The sequence below is a fragment of the Myxine glutinosa genome, chromosome 10 (assembly GCF_964187855.1).
Source record: "Myxine glutinosa chromosome 10, kmMyxGlut1.1, whole genome shotgun sequence".
Lineage (NCBI taxonomy): Eukaryota > Metazoa > Chordata > Myxini > Myxiniformes > Myxinidae > Myxine > Myxine glutinosa.
This window is the reverse complement of record NC_136270.1, coordinates 100,055,168-100,082,529: the sequence shown is the minus strand read 5'-3', so window position 1 is coordinate 100,082,529 and position 27,362 is coordinate 100,055,168. Positions and strand designations below refer to the sequence as shown.

At 45.0% G+C, this 27,362-nt stretch overlaps 2 protein-coding genes across 7 annotated transcripts in view; one reads left to right on the top strand and one right to left on the bottom strand.

The window, feature by feature from the left end:
* Positions 1 to 27,362, top strand: part of LOC137433915 (multiple myeloma tumor-associated protein 2 homolog) — a 76,475-nt gene that overhangs the window by 36,232 nt on the left and 12,881 nt on the right. For 4 of the 6 annotated variants that reach the window (XM_068126400.2, XM_068126401.2, XM_068126403.2 and 1 more), the window contains exons 4-6: positions 3,084 to 3,129; positions 6,051 to 6,133; positions 19,889 to 19,955. In XM_068126400.2, the coding sequence (XP_067982501.2) occupies positions 3,084 to 3,129; positions 6,051 to 6,133; positions 19,889 to 19,955 (196 nt within the window). Of the gene's footprint in view, positions 1 to 1,367; positions 1,403 to 3,083; positions 3,130 to 6,050; positions 6,183 to 19,888; positions 19,956 to 27,362 lie in introns of those variants that run through there. The other 2 variants (XM_068126402.2, XM_078785933.1) reach the window with 2 other exon arrangements.
* Positions 9,292 to 11,365, bottom strand: LOC137433585 (uncharacterized). The gene is made up of 3 exons (XM_078786241.1): positions 9,857 to 11,365; positions 9,592 to 9,729; positions 9,292 to 9,500 (listed from the first exon to the last, which is right to left on the bottom strand). The coding sequence occupies exons 1-3, from the start codon at positions 11,250 to 11,252 to the stop codon at positions 9,331 to 9,333; spliced, it is 1,704 nt and encodes a 567-aa protein (XP_078642367.1). The 5' UTR covers positions 11,253 to 11,365; the 3' UTR covers positions 9,292 to 9,330.

Sequence of the window (27,362 nt, the reverse complement as noted above, 5' to 3'; positions counted from 1 at the left end):
TGCTCCCCGTCTTCCCTTTAAACTAAGCACATACCACGTCATTAACAACCATTCTAACCTCTCTACGTCCCCGACTACCTGTACAATGTCGCTACTTACCTCTATCGTTACCTATGGTCATTTTTCTAGATCCCTATACATTATCCAAACCCTCCCTCAGCGAGCTTACACTGCCATAACCCCATAACTAGTGCTCATGTGCCCCGGGGGATGTGAGGGATGGTGGATTTGCCATCCCTCCACCTCGGCTATCTCTCACTATCAATCTTGCCCATCAAATTTTCTGCAAATCAAAATTTGCCAATCATTTTTACCCATCAAATTTGCCAATCATTACTGCCAATCCTATTCACTATCCCAATTTCGGTTCAAAACACTATCATCATCACAGTCCATTAAACTTGAGCCTCGGTACGTCATTACATCATTAAAACTCGGCTTCGCAAAGCCGAGCAATGAATTCGGGTGGTTTGGTCACCTGCAGGTTGAGTCCGTCCGGCATTTACGATTGGTCATTTGTGCCTCACCGAAACAAGCAGCAGTAACTGTTCGTATCGCCTTGCCACTAAGTGGAATGAACCAAGACTGTCCAAATTTGCTTCATCCACCATCCAACATCCTGCCTCCCAATGTCTTCACCGTGACCCTGGTTCGGGTGGCATCCGGGTACTATGCCTTGCCAAAGGGCAACCCGTGTTTGGTCGGGGACTGCTTATTGTATATTCGCAGCTAACCTCCATATCTGGAGGCCGTTTCGCTATCCGCCACTTGCGACCCCGTGGATGGGAGTTTGCTCTCCACACCACTGATATTATTTGATGTCGCATTATCATGCATAATATAACCACACTGATGCAAATGTGTATATCAGCCGCGCCCCCTATCAAACTGATTGGCAGTCATAGTCCCGCCCACCTGTTGGATCCCTTCCTATTATTTTACAAAGGAATGTAGTTTTCTGTACCTTTAGTGGAATGCTTTCAAGCTATTAAAATTACGATACTAAAGGATGTTGCACAAAGTAAAATGTTGTACTTGTGTGCTTCCCCCTCTCTCCCCATTTTGTCTCCCGTTCCCTTTATCATATGTTTTATGTGTCAGTTTGTCTTTTTGTGATTAATGTTAGGTCTTACTCGAGCCTCGATCTTGTATACAAAAAAAACTAAAAAAAACTCCGTCGGATGGTACCAGATTAATTGCCATTAATAGAGACAGCTCGGAAATACAAGTATACCGTCTATAGGTGATTATTTATTATTATGAACTTTGTTTTGAACTTTGTTAATATTATTATTTTATTTTATTTTTTCCTTTTTTTTTCCCCCCCCCCCCCCCTCCCTTTTTCCATGGTCTGGAATACTGAAAAGTGATCCCTGCCAATGCAATCAGTTGAACAGAGCAGGTAGGTTCTCAGATGCAGCCTAAACAACTTCTTAGAGAAGATACTCAAACTTTAGTTTTGCATGTAGCATATGGGACCAGAATTTTTTCAATGCCATCCCTACATAGAGTACTACCGTAATCTCTGATACCCCTTGATTTACAATGGAATAATAACCTTCCGTGGAGCACATACGCTTCCCCTTCCGTTCTCATGGTCACAGCACATTACCCCCTTTAGATGTGGCGGCAAAAAAAAAAAAAAAATTGTATCAGCGAAATACATGGCATGTAGTGAAATGTGTTGGTTACTTTATTCATTGCGTATCCGCGAAAATGCATTAAACTGGGGTGCGTATAGCAATGAGTGCCTGTATATTCGTTCTTGAAAAGTTGTAAAAAAAAAAAGAAATTCCTTATATCAACCCGTATTTTCCGATTTAATGCCATTATATAATTGGAGATGCGCTTGCAGAGCTCAGAGATGCGCTTGCAAAGGAACTGCCTGCAGAGCTCAGGGACAGGATTGTGTCGAGGCACAGATCTGGGGAAGCCGACAAAATGTGTCTTTCACTGAGGAGAGGCTTCCGTCTGGCCACTCTGCCATAAAGCCTAGATCGGTGGAGTGTTTCAGTGATGGTTGTCCTTCTGGAAGTTTCTCCCATCTCCACACAGGATCTCTGGAGCTCAGCTAGAGTGACCATCGGGTTCTTGGTCACCTCTATTACCAAGGCCCTTCTCCCCCGATTGCTCAGTTTGGCCGGGCGGCCAGCTCTAGGAAGAGTCCTGGTTGTTCCAAACTTCTTCCATTTAAGAATTATGGAGGACACTGTGCTCTTAGGAACCTCAACGCAGCAGAATTGTTTTTTTGTCGGCTTCCCCAGATCTGTGCCTCGACACAATCCTGTCTCTGAGCTCTGCAGGCAGTTCCTTCGACCTCATGGCTTGGTTTTTGCTCTGATATGCATTGTCAGCTGTGAGACCTTATATAGACAGGTGTGTGCCTTTCCAAATCATGTCCAATTAATTGAATTTACCACAGGTGGACTCCAATCAAGGTGTAAAATCATCTCAAAGATGATCAAGAGAAATGGGAGGCACCTGGGCTAAATTTCAAGTGTCATAGCTAAGGGTCTGAATACTTATGTCAATGTGATATTTCAGTTTTTTCTTTTTAATAAATTTGCAAAACTTTCTAAAATCCTGTTTTCTCTGTCATTATGGGGTATTGAGTGTAGATTGATGAGGGAAAAAATGAATTTAAACGATTTCAGCATAAGGCTGCAACATAACAAAATGTGAAAAAAGTGAAGGGGTCTGAATACTTTCTGAATGCACTGTAGATGTTGGAGAACTTGCTTTTATTTTGTCTTTATTATCATGTATTGTTGTCACTGTAGATGTAGGAAGCCCTTATGTTTTTTCACCCATGTATAATTTAGAGATTCAAATTCCGTAAAAGCAAATGTAACGTAATGTATACTGAGTTAGTTCCCTCATTTATGTGTTATGGTATTGTGAAATTCGGTATTTTGAGTTGTCTTGTAATGAGGGATGTGCGTTTTGTTATTCACCAAATGATGGCAGCCTCATTCCCTCTGGTTTTGAGTTGTGTAATGACAGCTGCTGAAAGAATTGCACACAATTTTCAGCATGTTTTGTTTGCAAGCAGATTATAATGTTTGTTTTGTGTACATCTGCAGTGGATATACTGACCTGAAGAAGCATCCAACGGGCTTGACGAAACAGGTTTGTTCGCAATAGCACCCGCTGCACCACTTTGTCATGCAGATGTGATTTTTTGATTGCTTATAATACACTCTCAGTCTTATTAACATTCAACTGTGATTCCACAAAATATTTTAATGACTGGCTTTTATACACTGATAAAATTTTCTTCGCTGCAGCCTGTGAAAGACATAGACTCACCGACTGCAAAACAAGCAGCGTGTTAGCTGCTACCTGAGGTATCAGTCAACTGACATTTTTAGCAATGGCAGCTCATTTATTGGGAAGGAAATTGATCAACAGACCAATTTTGGGATTACTGGCCTTCATCAGCATAGGGTGGACTCCCCTGCACCCCCCCCCCCCCCACTCCCTCCGAGTAGTTTGCAAGCTTAGCATGTCTCAGATGCTGAACGGGACCTCTCCTCTCCATTGCTTTAGTGACCGTGAACCCTTGTGCCACATCAACATTTGCTGCAAGGGTTCTGAACCCTAACTCTAACCCAAGAGGGGGGGGGGGGCACCCATGGGGAAGGGGGGAGTTACGGATACCGGCCCTAATTATGGTGGTTCCTGTTCATGGTTGATTCCAGATGATGCTTGTTGTGGTTAAAAGGGTTAAAAGCGCTCCTGATAAGTGTGGTGGAAAAATCCGGATCAAGACCGGAACAGTTGGAGCGAAAGCCGCGCGCCATTCTGGCCACGCGAGCACCCTGCAGGGAACAGGCTTTCGTCGTGTCGGCTGGGCATTATTCCCTGGGGGATTGCCGGGAACGGCCGTACCAGAGAGGGGCACGTGCGAATTCTACGGAGGCTCGCGGGTTGAACCGCAACGTGTACATCGGAGCGAATCTTTGTGAGGTTCCTCTCCACCGCTTGGCTGCTGGGGGCTGAGCACGTGACCGCGGGGTCGTCTCGCTCGTCGACGACTCAATTCGAATCTTTGTGAGGTTCCTCTCCACCGCTGTGCTGCTGGGGGCTGAGCACGTGACCTCGGAGTCGTCTCGCTCGTCGACGCCTCAATTCGAATCTTGGTGAGGTTCCTCTCCACCGCTGTGCTGCTGGGGGCTGAGAACGCGTCATCGGGGTCGTCTCGCTCGTCGACGCCTCAATTGACCATCGGGCCTCGACTCCCCAATCGCGGGAGCGCACAGAGACATTGGGACTTCGCCTTGGAGTGGAGCAGAGACATTGGGGGAGGTGCTGGGGTTAAGGGGCTTGATAAGGATATTATCGTAGGATTTGAAAGTGTGTGATTGCCCCATTGCTGTATGGCTTGCCCCATTGCGGCATGGCTCTTTGTGTGGGATTTATAATATATTATGGTTTGCTTATAACCGGGTGGGGTTGCATCATTTGACTCGACTGTTCCATTTGCGGGTTCCAGTGAGAGATTAAAACAACTTTCTGCCGGGGACCCTCTCGGGGTCCGGAGGTCCACCGAGACCAGGGGTAAGGCAGGGGGGACCCCGTAACAGAAATTGATCCCGGACGAGCCCCAAATATTGAGTAATTGCAACTGGGAGGTGTATATAATATCCAAAAAAAGAAATTATAGTGCATTCTTATTTGTTGTGTGTGCCCTTTGCTTTATACGGGGCATTTCATCTTGTTAGCAAGTTCAGGGGAGCTTATGCGATGGCGCGTTGTCCGTCCGTCCGTCAGTCAGTCCGTAAACACTTGCAGCTTATTCTCCAAAACCGCTGAAGCGATTGTGACAAGTTGGCACAAATGATATTTGTTGTGTTGTGACTAAAGTTTGTTCAACAACAACAACAACAGGCATTTTAAAGCCATTTTCCCTGCAAGAGTGGGGTTAGCCTTGCGGTCCCCATGACAATTTAAATAACTAAAGTTTGTTCACGGCATTAAAAAAATTAATCGGAGTCTCAGGGGGTTTACCGGGGGTCAAAGTGGGTCCAGGTTTGACCCCCCAAAATAGGTATTTGCTTTCTTCTCCGAAACTACACACACTATTTCGATGAAACTTCACCACAACCTTCATCACCCATGATGTACCAATGTTTGTTCAAGGCATTAGAAAAATTGGGGTCTGACGAGGTATATTGGGTTGGGGGAGGGGATGGGGGTTTGCCCCCCAAAATAGGTATTTTTTTTGCTTATTTGTTTAAAGTCTTATGATTATGTTAGTATGATTCTACATGCTGCCCTGTCTTCTAGCAACCATTGAAATTGGTTTAAAATACCTTTAGTCATGTCTGTCATGTCATGTCATGTCAGGCAGTATGTATACTGTTTATTCTACCAGGTGAGCGCCAGGGGTATTGCCCCTATGTTTTTTATGCTCTCATTCAGTTTATCAGCCTCAGCCTGTCATCAGGCATCAGGCATCAGTCAGGGTTGACTCAGCCTGTCATCCTTCCGAGGTCGGCAAATTGAGTACCAGTTCACTGGTAATTCCCTGCTTGTCGTTAAAGGCGGCAAAAAGGGTTGGCGTCAGGAAGGGCATCCGGCCGTAAAACATTGCTTCAAAAAGGGGACCGAAAAACAACAACAACCACGGTCCCAGAAAAAGGCCAACCCCCGCTTGCGGGGAAAAAATGGCCTCTAAAGGTGGTTTTTTATTCAGTTTATCAATGTATGACTGAATTGTTGTGTCAAATATCCTGTAAAGCACTTTCCACAAATAATTAATCCAAGGTATTGGGTCGCTGTGTGACGTTTTCATTATCTATATAAACCCCATGTAGCCTCAACGATGTTCGTATCAGCACTTTGTGCAGGCCAATGCCTCTTCGTGAGTGTTCCTTCAGCCTCTTTACGTGCCAGATAGTTTTTCACCACATCGGTGATTTCTCAAAACCAACAAAACATTTTATATTTTGGCTTTGTTTGTTTAAAATGTTTTTTTTTCTCGTTGTCTGCACAGTGATCTCAACGTTAAGCCAAAGATGGTGTCTTTCATCTCCCTCATCCTCCAGGAGTTCTCTGAAGTTTGCAAGCGTGGTACGATAGAAAGAGATAACATGGACTGCGATCGCATCTCAGGCCTTGGCACATCGAGGTAGCACAGCTTGGACATGTCTCTTGTGAGATTGAGTAGCCATCATGAAGTATGTGATAACACATATGTTAATGCTCTTTGTGTGTTCTTAAAATAACGTGTTCTTTGGTACACATTTGGCTTCACATGATCACTCTGGAAAGTTTCAGGTGTATATATTTAATGTCATTGATTTGAGGTTATAGCACATGCTCCGGATGTCAGCCTCTGCACTGCAGGCACACATGGATTCAACGGGCAAAATTGTTTCTGACTCCGCCACATTTGGTTGCAGTGATTGAATGGATTTTGTCAGTTATTGCTGTTTTGAGGTTATCTATGGATTGTGGCCTTCCTCGGTAGACGTCCTTAAGCATCTAACCCTGAACTCAGTTTGAGTCTTCTTGGAGGATTTGTTCTCAGGTAGATTTCGACTGAAAACGATTTTTCTTTAGTTGTCCACGACATGTTGAAAGGATGGGCCTATATTGTGACTAAATCTAAAATGTACTGACTATACAAATCCCACTTTGCACACCCACAAAAAGCAAGAGGATATCATTAGTATGGATGTAATTATTAGAGGTGAGGTTGGTACGTTTATATATTTATATATTTATATATATATATACATATATATATACACACACACACACGCAATTTTTACCTTCGCAAAAGCGGAAGGTTATGTTTTGATCGCTGTGTATTTATTTGTATGTCTGTGTTTTTTTTTGTGGTCATCCTTTACAAAGATTGTGAAATACATTTATGTTTACTGACTTTTTATTTATTTACAAGCTTGCAGCTCTTGGATTTTTTTTTTTGCATCAGCTTTACACAAAACTAGCAAGGGTCGGGGGTGGGGGGGGGGGGGCGGGGAGGAGGAGGTAGGGGTGGATTCCCAGTGCTGCCCGGCTGGGTGAGCTTTTCCAGGCGGTTGTTTTGGGCGTGTTGTACATTGAAATGCTATGCAATTATTGGCCTCATGGTGGTTACCTTTTTCCTGCAGGCTGATGGTCTCACTATACACTTTCCAGCGGCCTTTGATGGCCTCAAAACGAATGTCAAAGCCAATGTGTGGGGGCTTAAAATCTTGTCCAGATTCTGAAGTACCTACACCCAAAATTTGGGGCCTCTAGGTGCTGCAGTTCGGCTGTGAAGGAATAACATACAAATGCACAAGCATGCGCACAAACAAACACACACATACTTGAAAATATGGATACCATATAAATGTATTTTATCCAAGACTGGTGTAAAAGTGAGTATTTGCCAATCCATGTGACCATTGAATACTGCTCTTGTTTGGGTAATGGTCCACGTGAACACCTTGTGGAGGGCTCCCTGCTCTATATGCTCAGTAAACATTTTCTGTCCTTGACCTGCGAGGACTAACTCTGGACATGTTCTTGAAGTGGCTTTGCTACATTAAAATGGCGTCCACCCAGGCCAAGAACATATTTGACAACATGATGTATAAGTAGCTAAACCAAGGCACCCAAGTACGTCATCTGCCATAACACACAGGTAGTCTGATACAAGTAAATGATGGCAAGACGTCTTTTGTTCTTGTGTTCATAGTAATTTTTCCGCGACTTCAATTCTGTAGCGGCAGGCTTCACCTTAGCTCTCATACACATTGTCACCCACCAGACATTCTGCTCATTTGATACAACCAAGCTCTTGCAAAATTTGCTGAAGTTTGCATCTGAAGGAAACGTCATGACAAGCTTGCTCACCAAAACACGAAATGAACTGGAAGTTTGGTCAAGTTTGCCTCCTTTCTAATGAAATTGATTCACGTGGTTGGGGGTGGGGGGGGGGGGGGGGGGAAGGGATCCACACGTCCCAAATATCGATTCCTACATATACCCAGCAGGATATTTTTGTTTGTTATCCCTGTAGATAAACGTATTTAAGATGGTTATTTACCTGAAGGTATGCGTGTTGATTTCGGATTGTAAATATTCTCCTGAAAAAGGAGAGTGGGGATAAGTACCGCTGCAGCAACCCTCTCCTTCCTTATCTCCAATACCACCATAGAAAAGGTCACACCATCGAACGTGTTTTCTTTCTTTCTTTTTTTTTACTACATGGTACATGTAGGCTCGTGGAAGACCTAGGACACACAACAGATCAGGACACAACATAATAAAGGGAACAGCAGGAGATGGGGGAAACACCAATAGCAGGGTGGAGGGAGGGGGAAGGTAGACCGAGACGGACAAACAAGGACTGCAGGTAACAATGAGGGGTAGGGGGGACTGCAAAGGGTGGACAAGATTGATAAATAAGATGGATACTTGCAAAGTGCGGATTTTCTCCATACTTTCAATGCTTTGTTTATAATGCGTGATTATTTTATTGATCCCGAGATGTAAATGAAACATGGTCCTCAGCTCGTACGTGGTCTCTCTTATCATAGACAGGTCCATGCCAGGCAGAAATGGCGCCGTTTTCCAGTCAAGGTTTTCTCAGTGGATTTATATACTTTTGATCATACTCTGTCGAATAAGCTTGTGGGCCACCCTGAAATTTGCCTCAAATCCAAGATGGCGGCCAAAAATCCAAAATGGCCACCAGAATAGCTAAAATAGTATTTCTGAGAGTTGCTTTTACCCATAGATGATTTTTTTTCAACTGATTGTGGCCTATTATGATAAAGAAAGATAACTCAGTCATAACTCAGCCATAAAAATTAACAATCGGTACTTTATTAACAAAATGGCCGCCGGGCAACTTCCGTATTACGGAAACTGCTATAACTTCAGTTCCGAGTGTGATATGATTATAATTTTGGTGTCCAGTCATATGTTTTTGGGGTCAAGGAATCCATATTTGTACTTTTTATTTCAGTGAAATCATTGGTTCATAAAGAAATCTAAGATGGCTGCCAATACTGGCCACCGATGTGGCAGATTCAGTCATGTCTTGTGCTCCATAATATATATTACAATACATTTTGATTCAATTTCTTGGTTTCCAAAGTCTGGTTATCCATTTAGTTGGTTTATCATGACACTAGCTCAATAGATCATCCCCTAAATCATGGATGAACAATAAATCCAAGATGGCTGCCGCTGAACGGCTCCTAGTCAGTTTTGCTTCGTCTACCAAACTACACAGGTTTATAAAATGTATCTGAATTCCCATTCAATATGATCCCCGGCTTTGGTTATGCTTTGGGAAAAATATGTTGTTCAAAAGGCACATAATCCTCAGTTACTAAGATCAAGATCAAGATCACTCTCTTCACTCTGAAAGTCTGAATAAAGTCCACAGGTATCCGAAGAAAGTTGTTCCATGGTGCTCTCCGAATTTTCCCCATCTCCTTGGTACTCTTCATCAACTTCAGATTCTTCTGCTCTTTCTTCTGCCCCACCGATACCTATAAAAAATGTGAATGGATATAGTCGGGATTCAAAACAGTAAATCATATAAAAATAACAAAATTACGATTGCATTTTGGACTTATCTACCTTGCTTTTCTCTTTCTCTACAGTGAACTTCACTGTCTTGTACATGCTTTCTGCTTGTATTCCTGTGTCTCTTCTTCCTTGAAGGCTGGCTTCTCTCTTCTACTGCATCTTCTAAATCTGCATCATACTCCGCGAGACCTGTAAGTGGAAGGTTACACATATTTAATCTGGATGAATGCACTGCCAGTGGGAATACATTGGAGGAACTTTATGACAGGAACGAAAAGCAATGATCAAAGTAATGATATATTTTTAGTATACTTACTTTGAATTTGTCTTTTCTTGCTCTTTTTCTTGGAGAGGCTTGGAGGGAGTTGCGGGCAGGTAAACCATATTGGCCTGATACCATCATCTGTATTTTCCCATCCTCTGTCAGTGATAGAAGGATACTCAATGTTTTGCTTGAGACACTGGTACCACACCCATGCCTGAAGGTCACTCCTCTTGAGGTGTTCATTGGTGCTACTCTCGTCTGGAAGGATGCTGGAACTAGATTTCACCTTTTGAGTGTTGTACGTTCGGATCCTTGTTTCAACAAAGCTTTCTTGTTCACTTCCAGAATACATGCAGGTTCTGAAGAAGCATTTAGCACTGGTAGCATCTTGAAAAGATTGATTTGATCTGCCCAGCTGAGAGAGTAGATGGGATTTCTCTTGTTTCAACATCTTCTTCAATGGCTTGATTTTGCCGATGCGAAATGGGAATGATGTCGTGTCACATCCAGTAATGCTATGATATGCTGGGAGAGTTTGACACACTTCATCTCCAAAATGAGTCGTTAGTTTCTTGACACTGACGTACCGATGGTCAATCTTCATGAACCAGTCTTGTGGTGGTTTGCAGACAGAATAGGCATAGCTCAAGAGGATCAGTACATCTGTATCTGAAGCCTTAATCACAACCGGACCTTCGCACTTGCTTGCATGAAGAACAAGCCTGGTGTCAGCCTCATGATGGTTGCAGGATTCAAGTTGTTCAAACTTAGTTTGCGTGATCAACCATGTATTCTGTTCCTCTGTCACGGTGAGTGGAATTCTGAGTTTCGATCTGACTGAATCACTTTTGAAGTAAGTGACCATAAATTTAATCAGCTCAGTCTTGTTTTCAGCATTATGCAGAAATGCGTCCCAATCTTTGCCTCTGGGCATACTCTGCTCGGGGCTTGTGATGTGGGTTCTTCTACCAGAGATCCCTCGGCGTCGTTGGGTTAACTCCTTTGTAGTGGACGTACAGTAGGAATCAAATATGATCCCAAGCTGTTTTGGGTTTGACTGGCTTGGTGGCATGCAGAATTTCAATAGGGCATCAGTGTATTCTCCCCAAGTCTGTTGAGCCGGGATTGACTTTACAGCTGCCATTCCGTCAATCAGCCAGTTGCTTCTATTTGGCGGTTCCTCTGTAGTTGATGAAGATTCCTCAATAAGGTAGTTCCTCAGCGCTGCTTTAGAACCTTGTCGAATGTCTCGTTCTGGTGTGGCAAGGGCAAGTGGAATAGTTGTCAGGGGGTGTGAATGTGCCTCTTCAGGGGTAGTTGCCTTTCCTACCAACACACCAAATGCTTGTCGATCCTCCTTGAGAACGTTCACTGCCTTTGGATTTTTCTTGACCTTCTCCATGCCCGTTTTGATCTTGAGATTCACAATCCTGTCAAAAATGTTCATTCTGCCTTCTCCAGTAGCCTTGAGTCTAAGGTTAACAAAGTCTTGGAATTGTTTCTCTCCTGCTTCGGTTGATGACAACAATCCACTGACAATACCTTGGTTAATTTCCACTCCAGTTTTCATGTGACGCGCAGAACCAATCAGAAAAGGGTCAAAGTACTTATCCAATTGGATGACTAGGTTGCGAACCATGTTGTCATGCTGCCTCCGTGCCCCTATTGTTGTTTCCTTGTGAGTTGAAGAGGTCAGGATATGCAACCTTTCCTTCAATCTTCCTCTGAGCTTTGCCATTAAGTGACTCGTTTTTATGAACGCATCTGTTGTCTGCTTGCTGGTACTGTAACCGCCTTGCATTGGACCACCCCGGACTTTAACCTCTTAGTCTAGGGCGATTAGTAATTTCGTGTTTTTTGTTTGTTAAAATTGATTTAGCAATGGATTCTGCTTCAGAATATTATAGAGATGTAAAAAAAATAGGGTTCCATTTTTTCTTTTACGTCTAATAGGTAGTAATTCGAAGAAATCCAAGATGGCCGCCATAAAATTTGGAAAATACACTTTTGTGCATATCTTTGTATCTAGATATCATATAAACATGAATAATATGTCCTTTTATATGTTTTCAGACCCAAGGAAGCCATATCTGCCATTGTTTTTACAGAAAAATGCAAGGAAATTAAAATAGTGGGCAATATACCAGCCAAAATGGAGACGGCCGTCGTGAAATCGGATCGTATAATTTCCCAATTAGAATCGATTCAATAAACAATCTTCACTGATAACATTTATTTTGAATACACACACACGCACACGCACACACACACACACACACACACACACACGCACACACATACACACACACCTAAACATAAACGATGAATGAACATAAACGATCACATAAACGAATGCCTCATTCATCCTCATCCATATCTATCACACGCGGTTCATTGATGTTTGCTTTGTTGTTACAACTGTAACCCACACACCCACAAACTTCAGTACAAGGAATATTGTTATTGCGACAGCTACATCTTCCCATACACCCTTTCTTGCACCCACAGTTCACGAGATTCATTATTGCTTCTGGGGCTGGAGGATTCAGGCATCGACTTGGGGCATAAACCCCATCATCCGAAAGTAACTGCCAACCATACTCGACAGGTGATGGAAGGGACGGATGGCTTTCTGCTGCCTTTCTCCATATCATTGCGATATAATGTGCTCGCTGAACGTGTAACTTTAGCGAACCAGTGGTAGGTGGAAGACTCTCTCCCTCAGCAGCACGGTTGGAGAATAAGAACCAGCGAAGCTCGTTTACTTTCGTGTGAACTTTAGACTTGTACAGCAGACAGACGAAGCGTTCCAGCTGGGAACACACTTCTGGTGACGGATCAGTTTGTCCCAAAGACTCCAGAGCCTCCCATATCTTGTTGTCACATGTCATGAAGACCTTAAAGCACCAGTCCTTGCTCCTGCCAGCGAACCTTCCAGACATGTCACTTCCCGTGAATGCGTGGAATCCAAGTATTGCAGACGCACGTTTCTCTCCTAGCATGCCATGAATAGGTTGGACTGCAATGCTCCTCCTCAACTTTCCCTTCCCAGTGAGAAACCTCGTAGCAGGTGGTAGATCGTGAAATCTCTGAATCAGTAGGAGGAAGATATCGGTATCTGGCAAATCAATGATAACTTCTGCATCTTTGTCGACTGTGAGAGCATGCAGAATTAAGAGTGTATCGGCCTCTTCTTGGCTGTGCGTGAGTAGACTGTCTGGAACTTCAGTGTTGCCCGTGGTCTTAGTTCCTGATGTCACCATTAACTTCTTCAACTTGTTTGGATGAGCCTTGCTGTAAGATAGACACTTCACAGCCAAGTACTCTGTAAGCTCTGCCTTGGTCTTCACATTGGAAAGGAAATCTTTGAGTGAAATCTTCTGGATCAATGTACTATCCCTGACGTGATAGTATGTTGATTTCCCCTTTGTCCTCTTTAGGCGCATTTTGTCTTTCAGTGAGTTATCGATGTATCGGTCGAATACCAACCTCACGTCATCATAATGCACGGCAATATTTTCGAGGCGTTCAATGAACGATTGAGCAAAGTCACTGCATGTAATCATTTGTTCTGTTTTGGAGATCCCGTTAACAAGAGCCATGCCATCAATGATTATCACTCTATGGCGAGAAGTAGTCTCGTTTTCATTGATCACTCCTGATCTTGTGGTTGTGTCTGGGTTTTGGCTGATCTGAGAGGGTTCCTGCAAATTTTGGCTTGAGATTTCATAGTCAGTTGATGGGTCATTAGTTTCTTCCCCAGCGTGTGCTGCTGCATCATTCAAAGCGGCAATTCCCGCGTCTTGATGCTCATTGATTTCTGTCGAAATAGGTTCTCCTGGTGGATCATGTACATCCTGCTCTTCAGGCTCAGCCAGATGCTCAAGTTGACGAAGGATTTTTGCCTTGTCGTATGCCAACAAGAGGGATCCATCAGATGCAAATAAAGAACGTGGAACGATGCCAAATTCATAGGTGCCAATACATTCTTTCAGGTCGAGCTCTGGTCGGCTCCGTGAGATAACGATGAACCTCTGCAACAATCCTCGCTCTTCTTTGACTTTGATCAGCTTGTCGCCCGATCTCACTTCTGTTGTGGCATTCGAACTCTTGAATGTTCGAAGTTTTCTTTTCGTCATTTTGTCCCACACAGAAAGTTTTCCCTCAGCTAAACGATCTGTGGCAAATTGCTGGAACATCTGTTGTCCGATCTCGTCGCGCTCTAAGATGTCGCTGGACACTTTTTCATTCATGACTTCTTTGGTGAGCAGGTTGTAGACCTCGTCTACTTCCTCTTCCATAAATGGATCGCCATGTTCACGGAACACCCTAGAAAGCTTGGAGGCATGGCTCATCACCCGGGAAAGCTTTCCCCCCGTGATTTCGTGGTGTTGTTTTCTGCTCTGGTTTTCACCAAGACCATATCCCTCCGCAAACTCGTGCAGTGACTTTGACAGCTCAGGTGCAATGAGGAAGAACTTGTCAAGCGCCTTCTCATTTTGAGTTATCCCTACGATTCCTCCAATCACCTTCAGTGTACGGTTTTCTTGCTCAATGCCATGGTCTGGGGCTATTGATGTGAAGCCTGCCAATCCTTTTGTCACACAGAAGTTCCCTTTCATGAATTCCCTCCACAGTTCTGGGTGCTGCTTTTCAGTCTCCTGCATTGTTGAAATGTAGAGAGGGAGCAACCGAGCATAGTTTAGATGATCGTGAGCGAAGAAGTACTTCGTGAGAGACTCGATGCTCTCCATATGCAGCAGCAGATCACGTTGTCTTGTACTTCTAATGAACAGAAGGATAGTCTCAAACTGTTTCATGTAGTTCAGGATGAAGCGCTGTATCTTGTTTGTGCTGACCTCAAATTGTTCCAGTTTTTTGGTCATATCTCTGGACTCCATCATGGCCAATGTTTTTTTGAGAATGTCGCATAGATTCTTCTCTGGCTCCATGCTCCCGCTGATGTCTCTCTGATATGCCTCTCCCAGACGAACAGATGACTCGTTCAGATAGGCCCTTTCTTCAGGTTCCATTGCCAGGAATCTCTGGAAGTACAGGTTGTACAAAGCGATCAGTGTTACCATGTGTGCCTCCAGAGCTCGATACAAGTGCCTCCCATTTAGTATTTGGCTCACTGTGGTTGGCGAGAAAAGTCCAGCCTCGACCCATGCCTGATCAATTCCACTCCCTTCCACGTATTTTCCTAATGCAGCTAAGGCCCAAAACACAACATGTAGCTCACCAGGTCGGAAGAGGAATTGCTTCCTGATGTCCTCGCGTTCCACCCACAGCTTCATCGCCAGGTCGTATAGCTGCAAATCGAGAGTCATGACTGTGATTGCCTCACTCCCCATAACACGAGTTGTGATGTTGTGAGCTCTCATCAGACCCGTGTACAGTGTATCATAGTCTGTAGGAGGCGACCTTATCAACGGAGGAACGAGAGCAACATTGGTCTTCTCACTGGACGAAGATAGCAAGGAATTGAAGGCTCCCCACGTCCCCGGAGCTGTGAGTTTGACGTCAACTTCTCCTTCTTCCTCGAAGTTCAGGCATCCAATCATCCAGGTCATATCGGTTTTCTTGTTCTTGTCTGTCTCGGGTTTTGATGTGAGCAGCTTGCAGTCGCTCTTTCTCTTCTCGGGTGCTGGCTTCTTGCAGGTCAACGTTTTACAGCCAACTGCATCATGTATCGTTTGAGCTTTTGATGACCGGTCAAGTTCAATTGGTGGTATCATGGGTGATTTCTCCGGTGATACAGGCTGGTAGATCGCAATTGCTGTACCATGAAGGGTATTCATCCCGCAAGGAGTTGACTCTAGAAAATCGATGTTGTCCATGGCAAACCAGACGAACGTGTCCTGAACCAACCATGGTGGTAGACAGATGCCTCCGGTGGACTCCATTTGCTTCAGTACGGAGTTGGCAATGCTGGTCTCAATCTCCATGACCTTTTTGTAGGAGATGGCGAGGTCCAGATGTGCAAGTTTCTCTACAAGCGCCTTGGATCGTGTGTTTTTGTGTATGTCGAGAGCTAAGCCCACACTCAATGGAGTTTCAAATCGTTGTTTGAATGATCCATCCTCGCTTCTTGGTTCGTACGATACCTGTCGGTCAGATTTATAAGCACCGACAAAGTGCTGCGCCAACAATGATGCACTCACACCAATGGAGTCCTCCCTGTTGCTATTTCCTACTTTCCTTGTTCCCATGACTGCATGCTTGCAGAAGATGTTGAGCATCGGGGGTGGCTTGTAATCAGCAAATGTTCCATTAAATTTCCATGCTGGGGAAGATGCGATGTCTTTCCTCAATATTTTCGCAGCTCGCAAAAGTACTTTAAAATCGTCTTTGATGCTGTCTGCTGTAATTGTGCTTGATATCATGTGGTCTTTGAGCTTTGTGGAAAGAATCTGCTCTGGCTTTGTTTTGTTTGAGGGCCGGCTGAAATGAACATCGGCAATGTTGTCTAGGATCAATTGTTTCAGGTATGGCTTATAACTATGGTTGTCTGAGACCGGAAAGTCGTGCTCCTTAAGTAAATTGACATAGGTTACATGAATTTCATTCATATTCAGCACAGCATTTTCAGTAGTATCATTCAACGCAGTTTCAACAATTTCAATGAGTTCAAGGTCTGATAACACCTGACCAAAGTTAACATTGGTTGTTTCTGTTTGTTTTTCCGTCTTAACTATAGCACGTTTGGCCTTAACTACACATGGTAAATGATATTTCATGTCCTCAGCCATTGCTTGCAATGGGTCAGGCGAACTTATGACACTGTTCAGTCTCACTTTCAGATTGTCATTACTTGTTTCTTGGCCAATGTTTCTGATCTGGAGTCCCATGTTCTTTGTTGACACATTGTGTAGTTCACTTCCTCTGTCTTCCTGGCATATGACACATCTGAGCGCGTCAAATGTCTGTTCTCGGGAACACCTTCTGGATGTTGACGTGCTTTCCCCTAGATCACTAGAACTTGGTCGTCCTCTCTTTTTCAGTCGGATTTCTGCGGCACTGCCTGATGTTGTTCCTTTCTCAAACCTAGCCTTTGCTCGATCAATGTGCATCTTATTGGTAACATCTTTGTAACAAGCTTTATGGTAGCGGAGACCTTTTGCGAGCAATTCTTCAGCAGAGGAATATTGCAAACGTCTATTCAATGATGCAAACTTTGTTTCACCATACGTGTACTGTTCCTCAGCACCTGCCATCAGTTTCTCGACAGAGGAGAGTTTTGGTTTCGTTACAAAGGTTGTATAGTCTGTTTGCCCTATGGCCATTTGGCATACAAAACAAAGTCCGAAATCTACTGACTTCTCAATCTTCCTGGGTGGTGAGTCACTCATCTTGAAGGTAGGTGTAATTTTCTAGACACTCTTGAACTGTCGTCGGTCCTGCAAAGATAGATACTACTATTCAGATTCACATTTCGTCAACACAGTCAAAACCAGACCTTAACTAGATGGTGGAAACTTAATTAACCGATTTCATGCCGGCCGACCCCACTTTGGCTGGTATATGTCCACTATTTTATTTTCCTTGCATTTTTCTGTAAAAACAATGGCAGAAATGGCTTCCTTGGGTCTGAAAACATATAAAAGGACATATTATTCATGTTTATATGATATCTAGATACAAAGATATGCACAAAAGTGTATTTTCCAAATTTTATGGCGGCCATCTTGGATTTCTTCGAATTACTACCTATTAGACGTAAAAGAAAAAATGGAACCCTATTTTTTTTACATCTCTATAATATTCTGAAGCAGAATCCATTGCTAAATCAATTTTAACAAACAAAAAACACAAACAATATTGTTATGACATATGGGCCTGCACTATCTCTGTTGATTGTGGTCTCAGTGATCAAGTCCCCATGGATCGTAGAAAAGGGCTCGCCAGTCACCTGGAGGTAGCATCTTCTTGTGCTCCATGCTGATGGACTTTGCCCAATTATTGTTCAAGTCACGGACATCTGTGTATGGTATTCCAACGCCACATCGATTCAAGAGAGTAGTTGCCTCTTTGCTACCAGTGATTCTATGTATGGTCAAACTCAAAGCAGTTCCTAATGGTGATCGCTCACCTTTGACCATTTTTTCCCAGCTCTGAGTTATAGCTGAAATTTTCTCCGCTTCAGCGTTGCTTGTAGCCGTAGCATACCCAAATGCGTTTGTAGATCTCCTGGGATTGATTGACCAAGAAATGGCATTGAAGATACAGTGAAGAGGTCTGTGACTATCGAGTAGATCAAACAGCTCATCTGGTTCAAGGGGCCATTTGATATCATACCTCTGTGAAAGTTTACGACGAATCAGCTTTGAAAATGCTATTGTCAAATCAGATTCACGTAGACCATTTCCTTCAATTGTAGCCGCAGAATACGATATCGGATTGACCGCAGTGGAATGGACAACTAGCCGGTTCCCAAACAAGTGGAAGTCGATGGCGTCACCAAATTTCTCAGTCAGTCGTTTTTTCAACATGCAGGTTTTTGAAATCGGAGGGTCCTCAAGTTCATTGTCTTCACTGATCTCCTTTATGTCCTCAATCAATTCTCTCAGGAAATACGCCTTTTGATCCTTGACTACCATGCGGTGAAACAGTTTGAAAAAGCTGTCCATAACCTCGGTAGCTAATCTATCCTTCTCTGCTGCATCCGCTGACAGCAACTTTCTATCATATGCATAGGTAAAATTGTCATAACAACTTTTATGATAGTACACATCAACTGCAAACATGTCATATGATGCTCCACTCAGAATAACATCGAGTCGCTTCGCTGCATCATGGAACTTATCTCCTTCATCTTTGATTTTCATGTCCTTTGAACGTTCTACTTTACTGACAGCATTCTTCTCGGAGCATCTACCAAGACCACCACTATTGTACGGTTTACTGTCATCTTTCGTATCCACGTTGCACACGAAACAGATTTGCTTTTTCTCAAGTGACCCCCTGCGTATCCTATACGCGGGAGCAGCAACTGGTTCATTCGACTCATGAATATTCTCTGAACTGGAAACGGGAAGTTTGCGAGACTGGGCTTCCTTTCGGGCAATTCTGTTCCGAAATGTGATTCTACAGTTCTCATGAATCTTGACATCATGGCCTGCACTAGATAGTCTCACAGCGGCTGATTGAAATTCAGCATATGGTGCCTGAGTACACAGACTCTTGTCAACTTTAACCCATCTTCCCGCTAATTCTTGAATAGACTGCAATCCCTCCTCAGTCATATTATAAGCTGACTCAACGTCCTTAATAGTTTCATTACAGAGGCAGCACAACGGTTTGTCGCCCCTTGCTAAACTCAAAATCGGCGTGGATGCCATTGTGCAACCCTTTTCTCCTGTGCCAAAAAAGTTTTGTCTTTATGTAGTAATTTTATGAGGATTCACTGTATCTGCTAAGCCAGGATTCATGGAATCATTTCTTTGCGTCCGCATTCATGGAATCATTTCTTTGCATCCGGATTCAAGGAATCCGAAATGGAAACCAAGAAATTGAATCAAAATGTATTGTAATATATATTTCACTGAAATAAAAAGTACAAATATGGATTCCTTGACCCCAAAAACATATGACTGGACACCAAAATTATAATCATATCACACTCGGAACTGAAGTTATAGCAGTTTCCGTAATACGGAAGTTGCCCGGCGGCCATTTTGTTAATAAAGTACCGATTGTTAATTTTTATGGCTGAGTTATGACTGAGTTATCTTTCTTTATCATAATAGGCCACAATCAGTTGAAAAAAAATCATCTATGGGTAAAAGCAACTCTCAGAAATACTATTTTAGCTATTCTGGTGGCCATTTTGGATTTTTGGCCGCCATCTTGGATTTGAGGCAAATTTCAGGGTGGCCCACAAGCTTATTCGACAGAGTATGATCAAAAGTATATAAATCCACTGAGAAAACCTTGACTGGAAAACGGCGCCATTTCTGCCTGGCATGGACCTGTCTATCAGGCCTTCCAACTCCCATCTCTCCTTTCCATCACTTCTTTCTGTCAACTTCCTCACTCTTCACATTCAACTTTTAATCGATACTTTTTCTTTGCTCTTTCTAGGAATGCACTTGCCCTACTCACCAAAGAAGAAAAGGAAGCCACTAAGAAAGGCCTTGCTGTGTTTGTGGTAAGAATTTTAACTTGTTACATATTGTATACCTTTAAACAAATTGACTGCTCGGCATAAAATTAACTGAAATATTGTATGAATGGGAATGAAACTACTAAGAGCTTGGAAAGGTGCTTCCCTAGATTTTATCTTTATTCCGTGGCATGCCTTTTATCGTTGCCTGATTAAACTAGAATGGCGCTTGGTAGATCGCATCGTCTTGCCTTACACATTCATTCTGAACATGCTGCTATTATGGCCCACGTACCCGTATTATCCATGCATCCCATAATGTCACATCGTTTCTTGGCATGAGTAATGAACGTCGGAAATTTAATTCTTCACTTACATTGAGTCATAGATCAGATATATGAAGTTTCAGATTTTTTGGATAAAGACTTTAATTTGACTAATTATGGCCGATGGTCATCGTTATCACCCTATATATCCCATGGTGAGTTGATAACATATGCCAAGTTTCAACTTTTTTTTTGTTGAGCGGTTGTGGAGATGATGTCCAATTTTTTTCCTTTAATCCAATATTGCTGCCATACCATGTGACCTATGACATCAGAGTTAGCAATAATGTATTCTCCATGGGGCTTATATCTAAAGGTTTGCATTGATCGGACAAGCGATTGCATGGAAAGCCCTTTTAAAGAGAGAATATATCACACACACATACGAAGGTGGATACTTTTCAGACCTTGTAGGTCTCCGTTCCATCTCCTGAAACCAACCTACATGTGGAGATAGCAGGCAACATCAACCTATAAGCAAACACACACACACACACACACACACACACACACACACACACACACACACACACACTTTGAGACCTGGGAGGGCTACGTTCCACCTTCGAAAACCCACATATAGAGTTAACAACCAACGACATTTCTCACCATCTTCCCCATCTCCCTCCGGGTGAATGTTCCCAGGTTTGAAAGCTATTACATGGGTATCTACGTTGAGCAGTTTGCGTTTATTTCGCTTGCACGCACACAGACATGGACACAAACAAACAAACCTCCTTTATCAGGAGTAGGGAATACAAAAATGGTTTTGGCTTGCTAAACATAAACCCTGCAGACACGTAGACAAATGCATTCAGACAATACCGGACTTTACTTTGGACAAGCACAACCACTGAGCTTAGGGGGGAGAAACATAATTGTATAGAGTATTCTGGGTACCAGCGACATGACATCACTTTTCTCTCCATAATGAGCTGGGAAATGAACGAGAAATTTCTCAAAAAAAGGAAGGGCATCCAAGTGATAACCTGGAAGACTAAAGCAGACCGGGCCAAAATATGCAAAATGAAACCATGGATTGACATCACCATTAAATATAAGGCAGGAATACTCGTCCCCATAAAAGTTGCCTCTGGAAAAAGTTTGTGAAGAATTAATCTGAAGTGGGTTGGACATCATCAATTTTCAAACAATGGAGCTAAGTGTATCAATGTCCAACCACAAACGGCACCTTTTACAGTGTTTATCCATGTTGTTTGTGGTCCTTTTCGATTATTGGAGCATAACAACATAAATTGCATACATGTTGGTAGTACTCAGGGTCAGGTCAGGGGTTCGAAAAAATTCATCCCCCACTAACTCCCTAGGTCCCCCCCCCTTTCACCCCATCCCCACCCACAGACACTTTGTGAGCTCGTCTCCCAGCGCTATGCAGATATCATGGAGTGGTAATATTGATCTTTTCACTCCTGAGTTGTGGACGAGCCAGAGCTCTTGGAGGCCAAGATCTCTCCCATTGACTGTGATGTGGTATAACAGGCACACAAAGACATCTGTGTCACCTGATGACAGCGTCAAGGATGTAGGTCCTGACCGGTGACTTAGAATGTCCTGCACATGGAACATCATCCTGTCATCAGCTTCCTCATGTGTGCAGTTGAGCCAAGGGAATGGAGAAGCACACCCAGCTGACACCATCCATGACTGGTGATATGCCAAGGTATAGCAGTTTGGTGCCTTGGTAATTGGTGGTGAGCCACTCAACATAGAATGCCTGGAAAGCAGTTTTGCTGATGGAAGACGACCAAAAGTTCTCTAATACCACTGGAACATTTTGGTTCGGTGATATCACATCAAGGACAACCATTTATTTTGACTCTCCTCTTCTCCCCCTCTCTCCATTCTTGATGCTGTCCTCTCTGTAAGCGTCGAAAACGATGTGGATCTCATCACAGTTGTGCCCAGCTTTGGTGACAATAGATGTCAAGGCAATAGCAAAGTCATGGAATGTCTTGACGGGTGGATCAAGCTTCTTTAAAGGGACTTTTCTCACCAAGGCCATGAAGTTGATAACTATGGCGTGGGTTTGTGGGGAGGTTTCTGGCCCTTTTCTTATCTATTAGTGGGCACAACTTCAGCAGTTCAGTCCCAAGTTGTGATTTGGCACTCTTCCTCAAGTAACCATCTTTGTCAACCAAGAAAAACGCAGAGTTGGTGATCTCATGCTGGAGTAGCTCCTCGACAGTGAATCCCCGGTGACGCCCATACTCAATAAACATGAGAGCTTTGATTGTCTCATCTTTGATGTCTGCTTTGGGAGCCAAATTTAAGATGGTCTTAGGGGATGTAAACTTGATTTTGCTGATGAGTGTATCGATATCGACCTATTTCTGAGTCAATCATCGATAAATTTAGCACAAGCAGCGCTGCCCTCCTTGATACAGCACAACAACTTGTCTACGATTACGTTGGTCACAATTTCTCCAGTGAGAACATTCTTCAGCGCTACCTGGTCTTGTAGAGGACTGCATACCTTCAGGAGATAATCCTCTATGTCTTGCACCATCCTAACTATCTTAGTTGCAGTACTTGGGTTGAAGTCGTGGTGAAGTGAGAGTTCTCCTTCGACATCATCCTTCATCTTCAGGAGGTCAATGTGCTGGTCTTTTTTATGCTTGATGATACCCCACAGAGCTACTGCTTCCTTCTTCCTGGTGACCCCAATTATCCCTCCACTTATTTTGGCAGGCCGGTTGTAGCACTGCTCTAGCGCCTGGTCAAAGGGCACTCCACTACCTTTCTTGGTGGTGTTCATGACAAATCCACCATTCATGTAGGAGTCGTAGAGGAGTGGGAACTTCTCATTCAGTTGATAGCAGTCCAGCATGAATAATGGTGTCCATCGACAGTAGTTTGTTCTCCCAAAAAAGAAGAACAGTGAAGTTGCCTTCTCCATAGCACTGAGGTAGAGAATCCAGTCTCCAGAGCGCAGAGAATTGGTGAGATTCCTGACTATTGAGAACAGGTCGGAAACGTATGTGTTCCAGTAATCAAATGACTGAGACAGCGATGCCCTTTCCTTAAGGTAGACTTGAAAGGCAACTTCACGACGCTTTTAGACGCTTTTTTGTCATTTTCTCGTAGAAAACCAAATTGGAAATTTTTCACTCTTCTATATGACCTCCTAAACATGGCCATTCTGAACATTTTAAGCACCTCAGAAAATCTGTAGCTTCAACAGTTTAGAAGATACAGCTATGTCGGAAGTACCACTTCCTATGAAAAAGGGCGTGGTCATTTTCGGGCTTTTCGCCCCGGATAGAGATTTTGGCACACATCCCAGGTTATTCCTTGGGGTCATATTAACCTATAACAGTTGAGTTATCCTCTCCTAAATTATGTGCATACATGTCTTAGCCAGGTCCTAGACTAATTATAACCCTTAAAAGTGTAGGTCTTTCCTTTATAGAAATTGCAAAGAAAGCCAAGGTGTCAGTGAGTACAGTTTCCTACACCATCAAAAGGCACTTGTAAACTTGAGGAAACTCTGACAAGAAGAGGTCTGGCAGACCCAAAGCCACAACAGAATCAGAAGACAAGTTTCTGAGAGTCAACAGCTTGCGTGATAGGCAGCTCACAGGACAACAGCTTCAAGCACAGCTTAACACTGGTCGAAGTAAGCAAGTCTCACTTTCAACTGTGAAGAGAAGACTTCGAGCTGCAGGTTTGACAGGTCGAGTGGCAGTAAGAAAGCCATTGCTAAGATGGCAAAATAAGAAAAAGAGGCTTGCCTGGGTCATGAAGCACCGCCAGTGGATTACTGAAGATTGCAAGAAGGTCTTATGGACCGATGAATCAAAATTTTAAATCTTTGGTTCATCACACAGGGTTTTTGTACGCCGTCGAGTCGGTGAAAGGACGGTTCCTCAGTGTGTGACACCAACTGTCAAACATGGAGGAGGAAGCGTGATGGTCTGGGGCTCTTTTCCTGGATCCAGAGTTTGCGACTTGCACAGAGTGACTGGCACCCTGAACCAAAAGGGCTACCACAGCATTTTGCAGCGCCATGCAATACCCTCTGGTATACGCCTATTTGGTCAGGGATTCATACTACAGCAAGATAATGACCCTAAACACACCTCCAGGCTATGTCAAAACTACCTGCGAGGAAAAGAACAAGACGGGAGGCTTCAAATCATGGAATGGCCAGCACAGTCTCCAGACTTAAACCCCATCGAGCTGGTTTGGGATGAACTGGACAGAAGGGTGAAAGCAAAGCAACCTGCAAGTGCAACACATTTGTGGGAACTTCTGCAACAGCGTTGGGAGGAACTTCCCAAACAATATTTGATTTCCATTGTAGAAAGAATGGCATGAGTGTGTTCGGCGGTTATATCTGCAAAAGGTGGCTACTTTGCTGAGTCAAAAATTTAAATTAAATTTTGTTAAACAAAATGATTCCATGATTTCTTTTTTGTCTCCAATTGTTTATTTGTTCTATGCTTAATTTCAGAGTACATTGAGACATTAAACTGCGTAAATTTCAATAAAAACTGGAAAAATTGATGTGTTCTAAAACTTTCGGCCGGTTATGTATGTATGTATGTATGTATGTATGTATGTATGTAACTATGTATGTATGTATGTATGTATGTATGTATGTATGTCCCCTCAAACATATACCAATCAGAGCTGAGAATCTGGTCACATGACAGGGTGATGTCATTACGTCTCATGTCATTACGGCTGTGCCGCGGCTGACTCTCCACACACCGCCATGTTGATGAATATGCCGTTCATGCCGAATCTATCATCGATCCTGTCATATATCGCAATTGCCATGCTCTACCTGTACGTTTTTCATTCAGTGTGAAAGACAAACAAACTGATTGTTAAAATTATCATCAAATATCGAAAGCATCAGCGTTACGTCTCTTCCAACAATACGGTACGGTACGTATGGGCCTTAGGCGTTATGCTTCACCTTCGGACAAATTAAGCCCAGGTTTCTTAATACATTGGTGTATCGTTTCAGTAGTATCGTTTTCGTAATAATATTAATAATAATATAGTAAATATAACCATAATACTTTAATCCCGATGTCGGGAATGGAAGGTAAATGGATTGAAGCGGTGTATGAAGCATGAATCAATGATGAGCGGTGTTCGGCACTAATATTAATAACCGAGGAAGTAAGGAATTCACCTCAGTTTTTTTATCGTAATATCATTTTCGAAATAATGATAACATTATAGTGATTAACGTTAATTAACGTTAATCTTAATTATTAATTAACGTTTTAAAGCGCGGCGTTACGCGCGCTGCTTGCGAGCAAGGAGGAAGCGGACAAGCGGTAACTTATAAGCGTCTTTATTTCAGGAGCTCACTGTAACACTGGCGCGCTCCGGGCTGCGCGCCCGGTGTATATCATGAGGCCACGCCTACCCCTCGGGCGTGGCCACCGCCCACTTGGTGCGCGGAATGATGTCACCACGCCAGTGGGCTTTTGTGTCCGCCACACGCACCCCCCCAGAATTCCCGCGCACCTGGAGGGCCAGTTTGCGGGGCAGACGAATGACCCGGCCGAAGCGCCCCCTGGCGATCGGCGGCGTCCGGGGTGCAGGGATGCCAGGTGGGATGCCCCTGGCTGCCCCAGGGATGGGTGCAGGACCGGGGGGCGGCGGGGCTGGGCGGTGCCGGGGGTCCGCCCGCAGGGGGGCGGCCCCGACGTGGGGGTCGGGCCACTGGCGGTGGATGGTCCACGTCGAGGTGGGCCGGCTTGAGGCGGTCTACCGAAACGCGGTCAGGAGTACCACCGATGTCCAGGATGAAGTGCTTCGCCCCGGTCTCCAGCACGCGGAAAGGCCCGTCGTACGGGGGCCGCAGTGGTGTCCGGTGGGCATCGTGGCGGACGAAGACGTACTCCGCCGTGCGAAGCTCCGGGGCGACGTGCGTCGGTGGGTGCCCGTGGCATGCCGTTGGCACCGGGGCGAACCTCTGGGCGGTCTCTTGCAGAGCGGAGCGCTGCTGTGCCGCGGACCATGGTGCCGTGGAGTCGGGGAGGAACTCGCCCGGCACCCGCAGCGGTTGCCCGAAGACCAACTCCGCCGCGGATGCGCGCAGGTCCTCCTTGGGCGCCGTCCGGAGGCCCAGCAGGACCCAGGGGAGCCTGTCGACCCAGCTGCCGTCGCGGAGGGTGGCCCGGAGCGCGGCCTTCAATGAGCGGTGAAATCGCTCACACAGGCCGTTAGCCTGGGGGTGGTAGGCCGTGGTTCGGTGCAGCCGGACCCCGAGCCCCTGCGCGACCGCCCCCCAGAGCTCCGAGGTGAACTGGGGGCCGCGGTCGGACGAGATGTCTGAGGGGGCGCTGAACCGGGCGACCCAGGTGGCGATGAAAGCCTGCGCGACATCGGCCGCCGTTGTCGACGCCAAGGGCACGGCCTCCGGCCACCGGGTGGTGCGGTCCACCATGGTGAGGGCATAGGTGAAACCCCGCGAGGGGGGCAGAGATCCCACCAGGTCCACGTGGACGTGGTCAAACCGGCGTTCCGGCACCGTCAACGGGGCCAACGGGGCCTGGGTGTGCCGGTGCACCTTGGCACGCGAGGCACGTCCTGGCCCAGCCGCGGACGGCCTTCCGGAGGCCATGCCAGACGAACTTGTCGGCGATCAGCCTTTGGGAGGCCCTCGCGCCCGGGTGGGACAGGCCGTGGATGGCGTCAAACACCTGGCGCTGCCAGCCCGCGGGCACGATGGGGCGAGGACGCCCGAGGGAGACGTCGCACAAGAGGGCCGCGCCCGCGCCGTCGAACGCCACCTCGGTGACGCGGAGGCCCGTGACGGCGGTCCGCAAGGCCTGAACGTCGGGGTCAGCGGCCTGGTCCGCTGCCATCCGGGCATAGTCGATGCCGAGGTGGACCGCGTGGGCGACGGCCCGGGAAAGGCAATCCGCCACCGGGTTGTCCTTCCCCGCGACGTGCTGGATGTCCGTCGTGTACTCGGACATGGCCGAGAGGTGACGCTGCTGCCGGGCCGACCACGGCTCGGTGACCTTGCCCATCGCGAAGATCAGCGGCTTGTGGTCGACGAAGGCAGTGAACGCACGGCCCTCGAGCAGATGGCGGAAGTGCCTGACCGCCAAGTGAAGCCCGAGCAACTCGCGGT